The sequence below is a fragment of the Neoarius graeffei genome, chromosome 12 (assembly GCF_027579695.1).
Source record: "Neoarius graeffei isolate fNeoGra1 chromosome 12, fNeoGra1.pri, whole genome shotgun sequence".
NCBI lineage: Eukaryota > Metazoa > Chordata > Actinopteri > Siluriformes > Ariidae > Neoarius > Neoarius graeffei.
Window position 1 is genome coordinate 70,749,441 of NC_083580.1, and position 19,966 is coordinate 70,769,406.

The 19,966-nt window shown below is 40.9% G+C and overlaps 1 protein-coding gene across 1 annotated transcript; it reads right to left on the reverse strand.

Moving 5' to 3' along the window:
* Positions 1-546: 546 nt before the first annotated feature.
* On the reverse strand, positions 547-19,562 carry adssl (adenylosuccinate synthase, like). The gene is made up of 13 exons (XM_060936351.1): positions 19,302-19,562; positions 18,415-18,517; positions 6,239-6,307; positions 6,056-6,106; positions 5,849-5,915; positions 5,655-5,762; positions 5,495-5,576; positions 4,336-4,462; positions 4,091-4,245; positions 3,880-4,004; positions 3,704-3,801; positions 3,455-3,604; positions 547-1,597 (listed from the first exon to the last, which is right to left on the reverse strand). The coding sequence occupies exons 1-13, from the start codon at positions 19,524-19,526 to the stop codon at positions 1,545-1,547; spliced, it is 1,413 nt and encodes a 470-aa protein (XP_060792334.1). The 5' UTR covers positions 19,527-19,562; the 3' UTR covers positions 547-1,544.
* Positions 19,563-19,966: the final 404 nt, after the last annotated feature.

The window sequence follows — 19,966 nt, forward strand, 5'->3', positions numbered from 1 at the left end:
CTGTAGATTTGAGTTGGGGATCCTGAGTAAAGCCTGGATTTTTAAACCAAAAAAGAAACACACTTAAAACACGTCTCGAATACGGTACATTTATTTATAGTGAACCTACTGAAACGTCCATTTACCCTTAACCCAGCTCTGATCCATCACCTATTAGGTTACTTCATAGTCAAGGTTAATGTGGACATCTCTAAATTCTAAAAACACTTCCATTTTCTAATTGATTTAAAACAAACATTTTCTACAACTTTGGCCAGATTTGCTGCTTTGTCTTTACACCCCCCTCACAACTCCAGTCTTTCAGGAACACACACATCTTCATACTGAGATTGCATGGCATGACTTGTATACACCATTATTGAGCCACCATTCAATTATCTGATTTCTCAAGTATTTTCCAGTTCTAGGTTGCGATACTACAAAATATGGAAAGCTCAAGATGAAGACTTATAGAAGATACTATACATAAGCCATCTTGCCACGTTAGTTGATTCCTCTTAGTGAATACACAAACCAAAGGGAAGACGACAGAAAAACACAAACCAGTATAATTAGAACAGTTTATTGTTCTAAAGCAGCAGCCAATAACATGACAATCTACACACTCCAGTGGAAGGCAACTGTATGTATGCATTTGGGTGGATCCACCCATTTCCTACATTTCTCATCAGTATGCTCATCTGTTAAAACTGATTGTGTGCTTGGTGTACATTTACATAACTAATTAAAAAAATTGTTTTAATTACATAGCTGTGAAACAATCCATTATATATTTTGTTTTTCCAAGACAGGCAACACCAGCCACCCAAAACTATTTTAATGTACAAATTAAAATGAAGTTTCAAAAACACAGGGTCATACACATAAAATAAGTTTTGGCTACACTTTACAGAAAATCTTAAAAGCCTATTTTCGACACAGATGGAAAAATAGTCAGTCAATCTTTCTAAAATGCAGTAAATCAAAATAAAGCCTTAATTTTGGTCAAGGTAATCTGAGCTTTGTATACAATGGACTACTTCATCAGGAGTACAAAAAAAAAAAAAAAAAAAGTTTGATCCTATAACCAGTTATTACAGAACAGTACAGCGGAAGGCTAAAGCCAGAGGTCTGAATGGTGCAATTTGCAACTTATTTACACAAAGCTCATTCAGTGCAGACCTAAAGTGGGAGTGTATGACCTCTGAACTAATACACATGGTCACATTAAGAATGCTGGTCCAGAAACTGAAATGAAAGCAAACACCATTATGCAAGAATAGAATTCTTATTCTGACCCCTGAGTCACTCTCTAAATGAAGTGTTCGTCTGCAACTTTGTGCAATCCCTCATTAATATTTATGGTCCTGAACTGTAGTTATGCTGGTGCTCACTTTATGCGGGACATTCTCAAGGTTCTCAACCCAAGGTTTTTTTTTTTTTTCTTTAGTCCAGCACTAATCATCTACATAAATTTCTGGTCCCCAAAAAAAAAAAATATGTATGTTATGATGTCCCTGGAAGACGTATGCAGGTGATTGATTTCAGGAACTGTCCTATGCATCTTACATCAGCTTTATTATGCACTCCCTGGATTTTCCAACTCCAACCCATTTTACTGGAAGAGAGAATTAAAAAAAAAAAAAAAATTAGCAATTTTATTATACATCACACACCAAACAATAACAAAAGAAGCCAAGATGTAGACACCGATACAAAAGGCCTCAAATACCGCTCTCTGAAACGTACATGTATACACTTGTGTTCAAAATAATAGCAGTCCAACATGACTAACCAGATCAAAGCGTTTTTGGTGGAAATTGTATTACTACATGGCAAATAATTTACCAGTAGGTGTAGTAGAGTCATAGAAAACCAACAGACCCAACATTCATGATATGCATGCTCCCGAGTCTGTGTAATCTAATAATTAAGTGAAAGGGACGTGTTCAAAATAATAGCAGTGTGGAGTTTAATTAGTGAGATCATTCATTCTGTGAAAAAACAGATGTCAATCAGGTGGCCCTAATTTAAGGATGAAGCCAGCACATGTTGTACATCCATTTCTCTCTGAAAACCTGAGAAACATGGGTCGTTCCAGACATTGTTCAGAAGAACAGCGTGCTTTGATTAAAACGTTGATTGGAGAGGTAAAACGTATACTGTAAAGAAGTGCAGAAAGTGATCAGCTGCTCGGCTAAAATGATCTCCAGTGCTTTAAAATGGACAGCAAAGCCAGAGAGACGTGGAAGAAAACAGAAGACTACCATTCGAATGGATCGAAGAATAGCCAGAATGGCAAAGACTCAGCCAATGATCAGCTCCAGGGTGATCAAAGACGGTCTGAAGTTACCTGTGAGTACTGTGACAATTAGAAGATGCCTGTGTGAAGCTAATCTATTGGCAAGAAGCTCCCGCAAAGTTCCACTGTTAAAAAAAAAGATGTGCTGAAGAGGATGCAATTTGCCAAAGAACACATCGACTGGCCTAGAGAGAAATGGAAAAACATTTTGTGGACTGATGAAAGTAAAATTGTTCTTTTTGGGTCCAAGAGCCGCAGACAGTTTTTCAGACGACCCCCAAACACTGAATTCAAGCCACAGTACACTCTGAAGACAGTGAAGCATGGTGGTGCAAGCATCATGATATGGGGATGTTTCTCTTACTATGATGTTGGGCCCATTTATCACATACCAGGGATCATGGATCAGTTTGCATATATCAAAATACTTGAGGAGGTCATGTTGCCTTATGCTGAAGAGGAAATGCCCTTGAAATGGGTGTTTCAACAAGACAGCGACCCCAAACACACCAGTAAGCGAGCAGCATCAGGGTTCAAGACCAACAAAATGAAAGTTATGGAGTGGCCAGCCCAATCCCCGGACCTTAATCTGATAGAAAACTTGTGGGGTGACATCAAAAATGCTGTTTCTGAGGCAAAACCAAGAAATGCAGAGGAATTGTGGAATGTTGTCAAATCATCCTGGGCTGGAATACCTGTTCACAGGTGCCAGAAGTTCTCAGAAACCGTGGTTATACAACTAAATATTAGTTTAGTGATTCACAGGAATACTAAATCCTTAAGATTTTTTCAGTTTATACAGTAAATATTTGGAGTTTGTAATGAAAAATGCAGACACTGCTATTTTTTTGAACAGCCCAATGTTCATTTTTCTTCATTTTCTGTAAAGTAATTAAAATATTGATACATTTTTCTTCATGTTTTGATGTAGAATATAATGTGCAGTGTTCCCAATGCATGGAAATAAAAACTAAGGATTTTGAGCTTTTGAACTAAACTTATTTGAAAATTAGATTACTGGTCATTTAAAAGCAGCATGTATAGCTTTCCAGGAAGAGGTGGGGCGACCCAAACCCTGAAGAATCTGGCCAACAAATGTGCATCTTGAATACAATTAGGTTCTGTAAATTAGTGTTTTTGTTGAGAGGGTATTACAGATATACAGGGTCTTACCTGGCACGTGGAGGAAATTCTCAATAAAGCGAATGTAGGCCTGTGCCTGAGGTGGCAAGTCACTAAAATTGCGTGCTCCTTCTGTGCTGCAGCACCACCCAGGTAACGTCTCATAAGTCACGACAACTTTCGTCAGGACATCCATATTAGCTGCAGTTGAAAATCAGTGTCATATTACATGGGAGGGGGAAGAAAGAAAGGCGGAAAAAAAGAAAAAACACTCTTGCAAATCTAAGTAGTATATCTCACCAGGAAAGCTGTCCAAGGGCTTGTCATCAACAGTGTAAGCCACGCCCACTTTGATATCCGACAACGTATCAAGAATGTCCAATTTGGTCAAAGCAATGCTGAAAAACATCACGACAAAAAAACTTTAAGAACACAAGAATCTCCATAGGACCACACAGTGTGTAAAAGTTACTTACGCCGTGAAGCCATTGACCATGTGAGCATAACGAACTAAAACCAGGTCCAGCCACCCGCAGCGTCGCCGCCTGCCTGTCGTAACTCCAAATTCCCTCCCTCTTGACTGCAGAAGATCACCAATATCCTACACAACAACCAAAATAAAACCTACACGTCAGGAAACATACCCTCCGCATACTCATGTCTATCAGCTCATGTAAACACACTCACATTGTTCTGCTCAGTGGGAAACGCTCCAACACCAACTCGGGTGGTGTAAGCCTTAACCACACCATACACACGGCCAATGTGGGACGGGGGAACCCCAAGACCTGTGCACACACCTCCAACAGTGCAATTTGATGACGTCACGAAGGGATAGGTTCCTGTGTCAGGCAAAAGTGACCCATGTGACCCAAGTGTTGAGAGAAATAAAAATTCAAAAAAAATAAGCTAAAAAGGGACACAATCCATACCAAAGTCAATATCCAAAAGAGCCGCGTTAGCCCCCTCAACTAGAATCTTCTTGCTTGGTCCAGTAAGAGCTTTATGCATGAAGTACACACCATCTGTGACGAGAGGCCGCAACCTTTCTGCATAAGCCTAGAGAAAGAGGATAAGCACAAGGTAGTCGAAAGCAAAGACCGACCACAAAAGTTCTAACAGCACACAATGGGATGAAGATAAACAGAAGTTTTCGTTATAACAAAATTAAAATTGTAGAGAAAAGGATGTTTACATACACTACAGTGCAGCTTCAGAATAACTTAAAAGGTACTTAATTAGCTTTTTTTTCCTCAAAACGGAACTAGTCAAAGGTTTTCCACATAAAATGAATACGTTTTGCGTAATAATAAATATGGACATTTTTTTCGCGGTCCAAATCCTGCGCTCTGATTGGCTGGCGAGCAGGTCCGTATCCTACAGTACGGACCCCGGTTACAGACCTCTGGTGACTCGCTTGTTCACGACAAAAAAATGCTACTATGTTTGTTAACACTTTTTTTTTTAATAAGATTTATTTACAAGATTATCAAAAATATTATAAATTTTTGCCAGCATTTCTCAGGAGAATAGCATTAATTTTACAGCATGGATAGCGATAACGACAGTCTTCACAGTGAAAGCGAGTTTTACTACCCTGAGGAAGAAGAAATAAAAGAAAACATTTCAGGAGAAAGCTAAAGCCTGTAATTTGCCAACACCGAGCAAAAACATGGCTGAATCCTGAATGACTCACATTTGTATAAATAGGGGACTACATAGGTGGCAAAATTTTTTTTCCTGCCATGGAAGTGCACTTGTATACCGAGGAGGAAGCCATTTGCATTACAGCTGTGAACGAGGATTCAAAATGGCGGCTCGCCTTTCCGTTTCAGGCGCTCTCGTTTTCTGTTAGAATTTGATAAAGAAAAAAAATATATACATTATTTACCAGCTTAAGGTCAGTCTGTATGGTGAAATACTGTGACCTCGGCTTTAAATATTGACCTCGGCCCAGAGGGCCTCACTCGGTACTTTCAAGACCTCGGTCACGGTCTTTCACGATACGGACCTCCCAGCTGGTAAATAACATACACACACACGTATAGAGAGAAAAAAAAAAAAAAAAAACACAAAAAACATTTCCATTACCTTCAGCTGCTCCAGTTCACCATCAACATCGAGGTTAAGTTTGGGGTACGTGTTCTGAAAATGACTAGCCAGGACACGGAACCTGTGGAGAAAGTTCTTGTTCACCAAAAGCAGACTCCATACTATACAAATTTCACATGTTCAAAACTGGTACACTCACTTTTCCTCAAAAGCTGAGAAGTCAGACACCAAGTCACACACTCGCAGTCCATTACGTGCTGCCTTGGAGGAATACGCAGGACCGATGCCCTTTTTGGTTGTTCCCAAGCTAGTTTAAAAAAAAAAAAAGACAAATGAAGAATAACAGCTAGAGAAACATCCAAACGGTGCCCAAGACAGAGAAAGAAAACCTACTTCTTTCCAGCCAGCTGTTGTCTTTCTTGCTCCTGTATCCCATCAACAGCCTGATGGAAGTTAAACACTGGGAAAATGAAGATAAAGTACATAAACTGGCTGCAACTTAATTTCAGTAGTGCTGCTTCAAAAGGCATCATGAAGGAAACCGATTTAAAATACAGCAATGTAAAACTTCATATATAAATGTAACAGATGCGATCCTACCAATATGTGCACGATCAGAAATCTTCAGCCGCTCTTCCCAACCCTGTAATCCTGAACCCAAAACACAAAATTTGGTCTCTCAAATAAGAGCAAACATGAACACACAAGTAGATTATTCGATCAAACTGTTTGATAGCAGAAAAATGACTTTCTTCGCAAACACACACTCGCTTGCTCGCTCACCTGTGCCTTTCTGAGAATTTTTCACTGCTTCTTCAAACAGTCCAGGCAGATGAATCACAACTCCATTTCCTAGAAGACAACAGATAATCGAATATTCTAGCAAAAGCTACAGATCAAGGAAATAAAATGACGACCAACAAAAACCGTGAAATCGAATCAACGAACCAGTCCAGACACAAGTAGAACCAAGCCTGCAGTGTGTTTTGGGTTGGGCCCGACGCAGTCCTCCGCCAACAAAATTTATCACGTTTTGGTTCGTTTAATTAGAAAATTAAACAATCCAAATAGTACCAATTTCACTCTGATAACCAGACTAACAGGTGTGAAAGCACCTTGACTGTTCACCCCACTCCTCTATTGTGAGAATGTTTTTACTTCACTTTATTTTCCAGTCAATAATCTGGGACGTGAAACATTACAATACCGGTCATACACCAAGGGTGCAGCTGAACCGTTATATTGCCCTTTATTATATAGTATTAAAAAAATAAATAAAAAAAAAAGCAGTACGTCAATCCATAGAGTGACGAGATACTCAGTAGGCATTTAATAGCAGTGGAACGGTACCTGGATCATCCACTACATCTGTTAAAATTTGAAAGTGTGCAAACCTACTACACTACGCGATCGTATAATTCAGCTGAAGCTTAAAGAGCCCAAGATGAAGAATTCTTCAGGAAAATAGAAAGGTGGTGGGCCAAAGCAAAGCTGGTTGTTTCAGCCTCCAAGCCGTGTCTCTGGTGATGCAAGCAGAACAGTTTAAACTGTTCCTGATGTCGCAAAATTAAATTTTCGTGGCATATATAGGAGGATGTTACACAGTTGCATGAAGGTATGAAGTTTATCTTCAAGTGGCGAAGGCATATTTCATGAGTGAGTGAAGCAAATGAGTGAAATATTTTTCAACACGATAAGAAACTTCATATGTCCATACCATAGTGAGATGTTCTTTATGGACATTACACTATGGACATTAAAAAAAAAAAAAAAAAAATCCATAAATGGACTTTATGGACACTTGGAAAAAAAAGAATTTAATTTTGAACCGGTTTTCCATTTTGCAGAGATGCCTACCCCAAATTTTGAATTTCAGTATTCTTGAAAACATTTTTCAGTATTTTGGAATGACTTTCAGTAACATTATTTATGCGCATTTCCATTATAAAGAGGTGTATATACCAATATGTTTAACATTTAAATTATTAAAAAGAACTGTTTTGTGTGAATTGAATAAACAAAACGCGAGCAGCCATCTCAACTGAATTTCCACTCAACAAATTTCTAGAGCATACAATATCACATTTTTATAAATACAATAGTGTTCCCTGTTTGCAGACATTACAGTTGACTACCAATCATTGGTATTGAATGTAACTCCTCAAAAGTATTATATTACCTGGCAAAATATTCTACCTGTTAACGGATTCTAATAAAAAAAAAAAAAAAAATATATATATATATATATATATATATATATATATATATATATATATATATATATATATATATATATATATATATATATTATTTCATGCCAAAGAGAGTCCAACATTGTTACCTTAACGTCCCAATATATAAATACTTCAGCATAATGCTTCAGCAGAGACATTGAATAAAATGACATTTAAAACAGTGGAATGATGTTTTTTGCCACAATCCCAACAGCACTAATCATAAAATTCTGTTTTTGATCATACTACATGTACATTTGCACTTGCAACACTGAAAAGACTTTGAATTAAAGAAGTACAGCCAGTGTTTGATATTTCAGTGAATAAAAATCATACATGTAAAAAAAAAACTGAATAATTTAACTCACATTTCATGACACTAATTGGCAAGTTCAACTCCAAGCACAGGTCAACCATCACCGCTTAGCACGTGTCACGTTCTGTATCTTTTCATCCACAGATTTCGTAAAAAACTGCTGGATACCCCCAGATTTACTTTCAGCCTGACTCGCCATTTCAGCATACTCCATGTGTTTTTTTATGTAGTTGACATGCCGCGTGCAGTCATCGAGACCACCATGAGTGATGTTAATGTCAGTTCTACACAGTTTGCAGTACGCATATCCATTGCCCTTTTGACTGGGTGTAATGCACAGCCATTCTACAGTATCGAAAATAGCGCAAACAAATGTGCGGAATCTGCGCATGTCACACACAGCATGTGTGGTTGTCATAAAAATAAATAGCCTAGCCGTGAATCGCGCATGGATTGAAAAAGTCGCTTGGACATTTAAAAACAATTCACTGGAATTTAAGACTTTATAATAATTCCGTACAGAATAACACTGTTTGCCGTAACATCGTATTTACGTAACTTTTCCGTACAAAATACGGCCAATCTGTTCTAGTAGGCATCTCTGATTTTGACAACGCGCATCCAATCAGGGGGAAAACACTGGGAGTGACGTCATCGTAGTGAAATATCAGGAAACGCGAGCACGCATACACACACCAGTGATGCTACAGCACCTGAGGATCAGTTGGGCGTTAGGTGCCTTGCTCAAGGGCACTTCAGCCATGATACAGAGGGAGGGGGAAAGTGCTGTTCATTCACTCAACTCCCCTCACATTTTCCTGCTGGTCCTGGGAATAGAACCAGCAACCCTAACCCTTGCCCAAAAAAAAAAAAAAAAAAAAAAAGGCCTTAGTCTCTTAATGCATTTTCCCCCTTTTGTTTTGGTGTCCTTTGTATGCACCTCAAGGCTTTCCCTAACACACAGCTACACGCTGTGTGACATCAGCACCACACTGTCACTTGCACACCCAAAATAATCACATCAATTCCATAAATTGAACAGTACTTTCCACACCCAAAATATCTCCCATTTCCCTCTGAAAATGAGTAATAACTATAGAAATAGGAAAATGTCTCTCAACCCAGAAGTGAAAAAGGGTTTCGCTGTGCGCACTGACTGCCATTCGTAACCATACATAAAACCACATTCCAAGTGTCAGTTGCTAGATAGTGCTGTTGCGTGATTTGACTTTGATTCTGTTCCTGGCATTCTGGAATTGAAAAACGAAGCATAGTATGACACGTTTTCATTTCAAATCCAATTTTGCCCTGTAAAGGGGAACTGAAGGCAAATTTTTTTTAATCATCAAAATTCTATTTCTCATTTTATTAACTATAGGAATGCATTTTTAATAGCCACTTTGTCACTGCTATAGCAAGTTATGAGTGTTTGAAATATGCTATGCAACATCTCAGTCCGCATGTCGAAGCAACGGCTGTAAACGAGATTCGCCGAGACCTGTGCGCGACATCGCAGGACGGAAGTAAAACGTACAGCGGAAATCAAAGTGACCGACGTCTGCCAACATTGTCAAAAGACACACGTGCCTTCTTTCGAATGCTGATGTAATCAAGCCGGAAGTTCTGTGTCCGAAATCACTCCCTACTCACTATGCAGGGCACTATATAGTGCGGACGCCATTTTGTAGTGCTGTCCGAAACCTTAGTGAGGATTATGTGGGAAATGCGCTCAGTATAATATGTATTTATCACAAAAATACATGCATGTATTTATTAGGGATGTCCCGATCAGGTTTTTTTGCCCTCCGATCCGATACCGATCATTTGATTTTGAGTATCTGCCGATACCGAGTCCCGATCCGATACTTCTTATAAGCCATAAAAAATAAAGACAAGGAAAGAAACGGATCCAGGATGTTCCTCATTTTTTATTTAACACCTTATTTTAACATCCAACAACTCCGTTAGCAAACAGAGCACTTACGTGAGGCAGTTTCAACAATAAATAACAAATTAAAAAAAATAACCTTAAAATACCTGGCAGGAATGTAAACAAATAAAAAAAATAAAGTGCCACAGTGCCGGTAATTTGCTTTTAAGAACACATCTCACAGTGGTGTACAGTAATTTCAATTAAGGAAATGAACGTTTTTCTTGATGAAAACAAGCATTTCTACCCTTTCAGCCCGTTTCTTTTGTCATCCAACAAAAAATGATCTCATGCTTTGCTTTCCGCTTCAAACTGCTTCCGTGTTCAACTTTGCCGGCAACAGGCAGCCAATAACCAATAGCGTCTCCGCTACAAAGTGATGTCATGCCGCACGCGTTGGTGTTGCTGTGTTGAGACAAGAGGTCTGGTCTCACTCTGTGCCAATGCATAGCTATTGATGTGTTAAAAATGAGAATATATTATATAGATATATATCCGATCCCTGATCGGGAGGCAATGCCCGATTCCGATCGAGTCTGAAACCATGTGATCGGGCCCGATTTCCGATCACGTGATCGGATCGGGACATCCCTAGTATTTATTATCTTGAAAACCCACCAGTCATCTGATCTGGCACGTTTTAATGGCGTGACAGTAATGACGTAAATACCAGTACGACGGACAAGTCCTTATCCTGCCGTCTTTCCAACTCTTCTCAGTTGGTTCCAAATCGTATGGAATAATCTCCATGTCACATACGCGAAGGAGGTGGATGCATTTGCAGAAGTTTAATAAAGTGCAGAATACATACACACACAGGCAAACAATCAAAAACGACAGGCTAGATCAAAAATGAGAACACAGGCAAAAGGGTCGGTTGAGGCACAAAACAGTACATCAAAGGTTAAGCGAGGACAAGAACGAGAAACAGGCACAAGGATCGTGAAACAGGAAATCAAGACAACGGATAGAAAGGCTCGGTAATGTGCACATGCGCATCATAGTATTTTGCGATGCAAATGCATCCTTAAAGAGGCAAACATATAGTTCCTCAATTGAACTCAGGTGTGCACGCCTTCAGGTGCACGCGCCACAGCGCGCAGGACTGACACTCCATCACTGATGAAGCTGGCAAGTCTTGAAATTAATCTAAATTAGAATGATATGGTGACCTGGCCGCTGTGTAAACAGTTTTCAAAATGGCGGCGCTGACACTTCACGTTTGAAGTCTCACACAAGTCTCGAAGATCGCATGGATAAGCGACGCCTGCCATGGACCAAACGAACTACATTCAACATGGCTAAAAACCAAAAAGGCTGATAAGTGTAATATAATATGCCAATACGAGTCACAATATAAAAAAGGTTAATAAAACCGAAAACATAATTAACACGTTAATTAAAAGGTCCCATGGTATGAAATTTTCACTCTGAGGTTTTAACGTTAAAATGAGTTAAGGTCAGAAGAAGTCACCCCAGTGGCTAGAAATTTCATAATGTGTAAGCCAAACTATGCCCAACATTTGAGAATGGCGTGTCAAAACGGCACATTGATAAACTCTTCCCTTGCCTACGTCAAGCAAGGGAGATGATCCCCACGCACCCCCCTCTGGATTCCCACCCACTGTATGGATTGCCCGCCCAGCTCAAAAGTTGCCACCAAACATGGAAGTTGTGCTGTACATGGATGTGACAACACAAAGGAGTCTGTTTTTACTGCCGACAGGAGAGCCCCTGAAGACGCAGTGGCTTAATTTTATTTACTCCAATAATACGCCGTCGAGTCTACCTAAGACGATGCATGTTTGTCGGAAGCATTTTCCTGATGAATGTTTCCACAACTTGGGACAGTACAGGGCAGGTTTTGCACATCAACTGTCACTGAAGCCTGGGTCCATACCAAGCATCCCTGCCGCATCAGCCACAAACACCGAACAAGTAAGTGTATAACTGTTAAGTCGTTTTGCCGTGTTTTAAAATCGGTGCCACGTTAGCCTTGAAATGGCTACATTAGCTGTGCAGCTAACCGCTTCCTGCAGTTAGCCAGGTACTCTGCGCTACAAAACCAAAAAGCATGCAGCATGCTCTGTTATAATAGCCAATCAAAACAGTTTTTACAAAGACACCCACATTCTTTTTTTTAAGTCACTCGTTCATTTTATGTTTGTTTAGTAAAAACCCAAACATTTGTTGAATTTATTTCCTCGCGTCGCACCTTAATGACGTCAGCGCGCGGTATTTTTCCCTTCGCAGTTTGTTCCTTCTCTCTCGCCATAGTAAGACACCCACATCCGCTTGTTCTGACCCACTGGAGGTAGCGTCACAGTGCTGTTAGCCAATCAGAGCTAACACGTTTACATGTCATGAATATTAATGATAAGACCCGCCCCCACCCTCTATCCTTCCCCGCCTATTAGCAAAACGACACACTGGGAAAAGCGCTGAAATGGGGCTCTCTCCCAGGAGGCTATATCTATGTGCCGAGGGTTCATTTCGAGAAAGGCTGCGGATATAACATCCGGAAACCTCCACGAGCCCGTTTAAAGCATCAACAAACCACCATGCCATGGGACCTTTAAGAAATAAAGCAAGCGTGACGTCAGTTCCCCTTTCAATTTTCCCCTTGCATATTTGACAAAACCATCCATCCATCTTCTACTGCTTATCCGGATCGCCGGGGCAGCAGCCCAAGCAGAGCAGCCCAGACTTCCCTCTCCCCAGCCACCTCCACCAGCTCTTCCAGAGGAATACCGAGACGTTCCCAGGCCAGCCAAGAGACGCAATCTCTCTAGCCTGTCCTGGGTTTGCCCCGGGGTCTCCTCCTGGTGGGGCACACCCAGAAAACCTCCCTTGGGAAGCATCCAGGGGACATCCTAACACGATGCCCAAAGCACCTCAACTGACTCCTTTCGATGCAGAGGAGCAGAAGTTCTACTCCGAGCTGGGCGGCATGGTGGTGCAAGTGGTTAGCATGGTCGCTTCACAGCAAGAAGGTTCTGGGTTCGAGCGCAGTGGTCGGCGAGGCCCTTTCTGTGTGGAGTTTTCATGTTCTCCCAGTGTCTGCGTGGGTTCCTCTGGTTTCCCCCACAGTTCAAAGACATGCAGTTAGGTTAATATGGGACGGCCTTGGGCTGAGGTGCCCTTGAGCGAGGCACCTAACTCCCAACTGCTCCCCAGGTGCTGTTAGCATGGCTGCCCACTGCTAAATCAGCCCCAAATGCCACCAGAATGCACCACTTGAAGTCTCTAATTTCAAGTTTTTCCAGAGGTGCATGCCCCCGGACCCAGAGGTGGACAAAGTACCCAACTTCATTACTTAAGTGAAAGTACAGATCCCACTGGTCAAATGTTACTCTGATACAAGTGAAAGTTGTCCAGTCAAAATTTTTACTCAAGTTAAAGTACTGAAGTACTTGCTTTAATCTCATCTCATTATCTCTAGCCGCTTTATCCTTCTACAGGGTCGCAGGCAAGCTGGAGCCTATCCCAGCTGACTACGGGTGAAAGGCGGGGTACACCCTGGACAAGCCGCCAGGTCATCACAGGGCTGACACATAGACACAGACAACCATTCACACTCACATTCACACCTACGGTCAATTTAGAGTCACCAGTTAGCCTAACCTGCATGTCTTTGGACTGTGGGGGAAACCCACGCAGACACGGGGAGAACATGCAAACTCCACACAGAAAGGCCCTCGCCGGCCCCGGGGCTCGAACCCAGGACCTTCTTGCTGTGAGGCGACAGCGCTAACCACTACACCACCGTGCCGCCTACTTGCTTTAATACTTAAGCATTTTTAAAAAGTACATTTTCTGTCAACGCATTGCTGTATTATTGCCACAACGCTTACAAAACCAAATGCCTCTGAAGCAACTGACAAGCTTGTAGAACCTGAAGCTCCACCCGACATGCTAGCAAACCCTTTTCAAACTTGAAATCATATTGGGTAACTAATGTTACTAGAAAAGAAAAAGACTTCTACATTGTTTATTTGGCAAGGTTCCCCCCTTATTGCAACGCGACCTTGGGTATGAGAAAGGTGCTATACAAGTTTAACTGCTTATTATTTATTATTATGCTGAAGCATATTTCTGAAAGGAATTCAGATAAGATAACGTTATTCATGTTAGCATGACTGTTTTTACACGCTAACTAACAGCGTCCATGTTAGCCATGGACAAGGCGATGGCAACTTGGCGGGCAAATCCACAGAAAGTCATTTGACTAACTATTGCAACGTTATCGCTAGCTCTAAAAGCAGACAACTTCATTATAAGCTTTCTCTTGGAATAAAGTGTTTATATCCCTCAATATGCTTCTGCAGGTTGGACAGCGAGTTTTTAATAGGCCGTGATGTGGTTCGTTTTTGGCAAACAAAGCAAACATTTAAAATGAAATTAAGCTTTAATCCTTTTAGAAAACTGAAACATGGGTTCTAGGTAAAGCCATGGGTGGGTGCGTGCGTTCCCCAAAAGAACCGCCTCCTTCCATTCCGCCATCAACTGATCAAGTCCAAATAACGCTGCCGAGGGGGGGAGAAAAAAAAAAAAAAAAAAAAAATCACGAACTTGATTTTATACAGTCTATGGGTCATTCCATGTCAGATCACCCAATGAGTTAAACCCTACCTCCTCCAAATTCAATGAAAATTGGTTTATAGGTAAATCCTAGCCAGAAAAGCCAAATTTTCAAATTTTAGCAAAATCGGACCAACGGTTTTTGAGATAGCCATTTCTTTTTTTCACTTTTTCGCGAAAAAGGGCGTGGCCTCCAAATTTCAAAGTGCTGTATCTCGGCAACCAGTGGTCCGATTTTCAAAAATAAAGTAAATTTGTGAAGGGGAGATCATAAGGAATCTAAATACATCATTAGTTTTCTCTTATGTGATATATCTCCTCATGACCTTTTGACCTTGAAATTGACAATTTGGGACAAATGACCCCGCGACGACACTTCCTGAAAATTGTAGCCCAACACGTTGCCTACAACATATGAAGAAACTGGAGAGGTAATATTTTTCATTTTGAAGCAGCATCAGTTTGAAATGTGCATTACCACAGCTAAAAGTCCTACTCCTGTACATTCTATGTACATCCGTACACACAATTTAACACATTATATGCTTACCACATGGTTAACATGTTCTCTGTCTTTCATGTCTGTATTTCTTTGATGCAGGAAGTTGTTAAGTTGCATCATTAGGATGCATATATCTTCTCTTGACTTTGTGAATATGTGATGTACATGGATAATACATGCTTTATGTACACACAATACAGGCATGATCATTTTAGTGGCAAGTATGTCTCATTCTAATTGATATTGCTTCAAAATGAAAAATATTACCTCTCCAATTTCTTTACATGTTGTAGGCAACATGATGGGCTACAATTTTCAGGAAAAGTCGTCGCGGGGTCATTTGTCCCAAATTGTCAATTTCAAGGTCAAAATATATCTCATCATGACCTTTTGACCTATATCACTTAAAAGATAAAAGTAATGATGTACTTAGATTCCTTATGATCTCCCCTTCACAAATATACTTTATTTTTGAAAATCGGACCACTGGTTGCCGAGATACAGCACTTTGAAATTTGGCGGCCACGCCCTTTTTCACGAAAAAGTGAAAAAAAGAAATGGCGACCTCAAACCGTTGGTCCGATTTTGCTAAAATTTGACTTTTCTGGCTAGGATTTACCTATAAACCAATTTTCATTGAATTTGGAGGAGGTGGGGTTTAAAATGTCTTTTTTGGGTGATCTGACATGGAATGACCCCTATGGACGAGATGTGATCCTAGTGATTACTGATTGGCTCTCTCAGTATCACCTGCGAAAAAACCAATCACGTTTTAGAAAAGAAAAGAACATACATCAACTTTCAAAGCTGCTTCATAGTAACGAGGACCTTGACAGAAATGTAGTGGAGTGAAAAGGACGATATTTCTCTATCAAACGTAATTAGACTTAGACAACCTTTGTCATTCAGTATGCAGCAAGTGTACACTGAATGAAATTTCATTGCAATTTGGCTCAGCACGGAAATAAATATGAAGGGCAGCAAAAATATTATAAAGTGCAACAGTATAAAGTGACCGGTGGAATTAGGAATGATTCAAGTTATAAATAGAAGTTTAGAGTTTGTGTTTGGAGTTCAGCAGTCTGGTGACCTGGGGGGGGGTAAAAAGCTGTTACAGAACCTGCTGGTCCTGCACCTAATGCTGCAGAACCTCTTTCCAGAGGCCAGAACAATCTATCGTGAGGGGTCACTGATGTTATTTCTGGCTTGAGACATGCAACGCCTTGGTGCAATGTCCTGAATGGAGGGAAAAGAAGTCCCAATGATTTTCTCTGCTGTCCTCATCACTCTCCTCACATTCTTCCAGTCAGAGGCACTGCAGCCTCCAGACCATACAGAGATGCAGCTGGTTAGAACACTCTATGGTGCTTCTGTAGAACGTAGTGAGGATGCGCAGGGGCAAGTCAAGTTTATTTGTATAGCGCTTTTAACAATAAACATTGCCACAAAGCAGCTTTACAGAATTTGAACGACTTAAAACATGAGCTAATTTTATCCCTAATCTATCCCCAATGAGCAAGCCTGTGGCGACGGCGCCAAGGAAAAACTCCCTCAGACTACACAAGGAAGAAACTTCGAGAGGAACCAGACTCAAAAGGGAACCCATCCTAATTTGGGCAACAACAGACAACATGACTATGACATTAACAGTTTTAACATGAAGTCAGTTTCGTTGACGTTATAAACACTTCATTGATGGAAACTTGAGTGCAAACTGTTCATGACAACCGCAGTCCTAAAGTTAGCAAGTCAACTGTAGTCCTCAGCCATAAAAGCATTACTGTAAGGCTAGTATCTCACTGGGCTATGACAGCTTGCGACAAATTGTGAACGTCATTCGGAAGAGAATTTCAAAAGTGTCTTGAAACATTCACGGGGCTTCTCAATTTCCTCGCATGAGTTGCAAAGTGTCGCTCCTTCGTCGCTGAAATTTTGAACATGCTCAAAAAATTAATGCGACAAAACGTCTCTCAAAATAGCCACAAATGCGGCACTGGTGTCACAAAGCCGTCACGAACCCTTCTCAAGTCAGCTTCCATGACGCTTCCTCTACTTCCCTACCTGCCGAGGGAAAGCCAGGCTGCGACAGCCTGCAACTAGTTGGAGACACAATTATGGTAAAATATGCGAATACCAATTCAGTGTGATTCCAAGTGAAAATTGTCACAAATTTGCATATCTTATCGCAATTGGTGTGTCTCCAACTAGTCGCAGCCCAGTGAAATACTGGCATAAGAGTCCAGAGCATCTCCAGGTGTGACTTTCAACTGTCCACATGGTGAAGTTAAAGTGCATATTCTGGACCAATTTCGTTGTTGTTTTGTTTTTTTTTAATATGAAAGTATGTCCCTTTACACACTCATCCAGAAGGGTAATTTTGCACAAGGCCACCTATCTATAGCAGAAAAAAAGTTAAATAAAATGCGTCTGGAAAAATCCCAAAGGAGTCTGGAGCCAGATTCGTGACGTCACCTGCGGAAGCACCAGCAGGCTGCGCGAGCTTCCACAGATTCAGTGCACAGCCTGTGTACACCAAGCACTCCCATTTCTCTCTCGTTGTCCGACCGTTTGGAAAACGATGAGTACTAATCCCATCACGACTGGTGTTGCTACACCCTCCTACGATAAATCTGTTAACCGTTTTAATAATTACGTGATAACGTTGAAGAGATTTGCAGAAAACCACCAGGTCGTTTTCTCGTAAACAAACCAGCGCTGACGTAGGATTCAGAAGGAGGCATCCCGCACGCGACGACACAAAAATCATTGTTTCCCGGGAAATCCAAACTCCAAGTTTTTTCAGAGGCGGACCAATTCGCCTCAAACGGTTTGATTTCAACTGAATTTTCCTGGTATTGCGCAAGGTAAAAAAATTTGCACAAAATGTGACAGATATTTGACCAAAATAGGAGAATTACATTGATCTTGCTCCTGAATTTACCCGTGATATGCACTTTAAAGTCATACGTCTTCAACAAAAATACTCAAGTAAAAGTACAGATAGGCTACGCTCCCAAAAAAAAAAAAAAAAGTGCACTTAAGTACAGTACTCAAGTAAACGTACTTCGTTACTGTCCACCTCTGCCCGGACCCCCTAGGAGCCTTTGGGCCGCATCAGTAGCGCCGCTTTAATTTTTTTTTTTCCCCTGGGGAAAGCCCTGTACCTTATGACATGATGGAAACATTAGTGCCAAGCTGTTTGCATCTGCATTCTTGAAATTTAAAAAAGGGGGGGAAAAAAAAAAAAAAAAAGTGAAACAGGCGGGGCCATGTTGACCACGTGACTCAGGCGGAAAAATAACGCCAGAAAGAGAGGTAGCGTTTGCTCAGTTTGGCCAGTAGGGGGCAGTAGATGAATTAAGTCTGAATGAAACAGGAAGGTCAAATGAAATGTACCGATAAAAGAGATGGCCTTTTTGTTGAGGACGCCGCTGGGTAAGAGGTGGAAGTCGTACTCAACACCGTCCACCACCACCGTGTGTCCCGCGTTGTTTCCTCCCTGTGAGACACAAAGGACTCAGAGATATAAACAGACTTCATGTTGTTATAACTCTGAGGGCCGGAAATAAAGTTCAGTCCAGGTGCTAAACTGTTTACTCGGCCCAGTATTTACTCAAGGACAGAAGTAACTAATAATTTAAGAGTCACGAGTAAAATTTTATATATGCAAATAAATATATATTTAATATGTTAGAGACACTACCGAAAAGGTTTAAAGCTCCTGGTTAGTTACCAGAGAGCCCTGAGGAAAAAGGAAGTAACTTAGCATTCCAGTGTTAGCTTGCTAACAACTAGCTAAGCACCAAACACAACAGCAGTGCTGCTACTTGCAAGCCCTGAGGAAAAAGGAAGTAAATTAGCAAGCTAACACTGGAATGCTAACTATCTAAGCACCAAACACAACAGTAGTGCTGCTACTTGTAAGCCCTGAGGAAAAAAGGAAGTAACTTAGCATTCGTGTTAGCTTGCTAACAACTAGCTAAGCATCAAACAACAGTAGTGCTGCTACTTGTGAGCCCTGAGGAAAAAGAAAGTAACTTAGCAAGCTAACACTGGAATGCTAACTATCTAAGCACCAAACACAACAGTAGTGCTGCTACTTGCGAGCCCTGAGGAAAAAAGGAAGTAACTTAGCATCCCAGTGTTAGCTTGCTAACAACTAGCTAAGCACCAAACAACAGTAATGCTGCTACTTGTGATTAAAAAAACTTTCTGAAACAAACAAAAAATAAAGCCCCCTGAAAACAGTCACTAGTATATCATATATATATTCAACACAATACCTGGCATCTACAGACAATGTCAGCGTCCATAGCCAACAGGTCGACCACTTTCCCCTTCCCCTCATCTCCCCACTGAGCCCCGAGCACCACGGTCAGTTTATTCTGAGGTTCCCTGGAATTCCGCAGAGTTTCTGTCACTCCACCTTCCCGGGATCGCTTCACCACAGGCTCGCCATTCAGAGAAGTCGCTTCTTGTCCATTAGACATCGTGTTCTCTGTTGCCATGCTGCCTCTATGCGGTGTTGTGTGTTCTGTAAACGCTGAGAGGACATACGTCAGAGGGGCAATTTTTCAAAATATCAGTCGAGGGATGCAAATAAAAATCACAAACATAAGTGTTTGCTAATTATCCGTTCCCCATATAAGCAGCTAAGTCAAGTGTGTTGTCTAAATCTTGGAAAAATATACGGTGAGAGGTTAAAGAGTTGTTTCAGCTTGAATCTTTTGAGCAAAAAAGTTTGGTTTGAAATTTGTTGTCAGGCTTAGTGCTTGTTACGTCACACAACCGGAAGCGATGGATTTTGGCGCGTAGGTGGGCGTGGCTAATCTTGGCGCCCTTTCAGAATCAAGTGTTTTGACACAATGAATTTGCTTAGGTGGTTGGTGCTTAACAGTTAAGATAAAATAATTTGAAAAACTTTATTTATTGTCAACTGTGGGTGGTA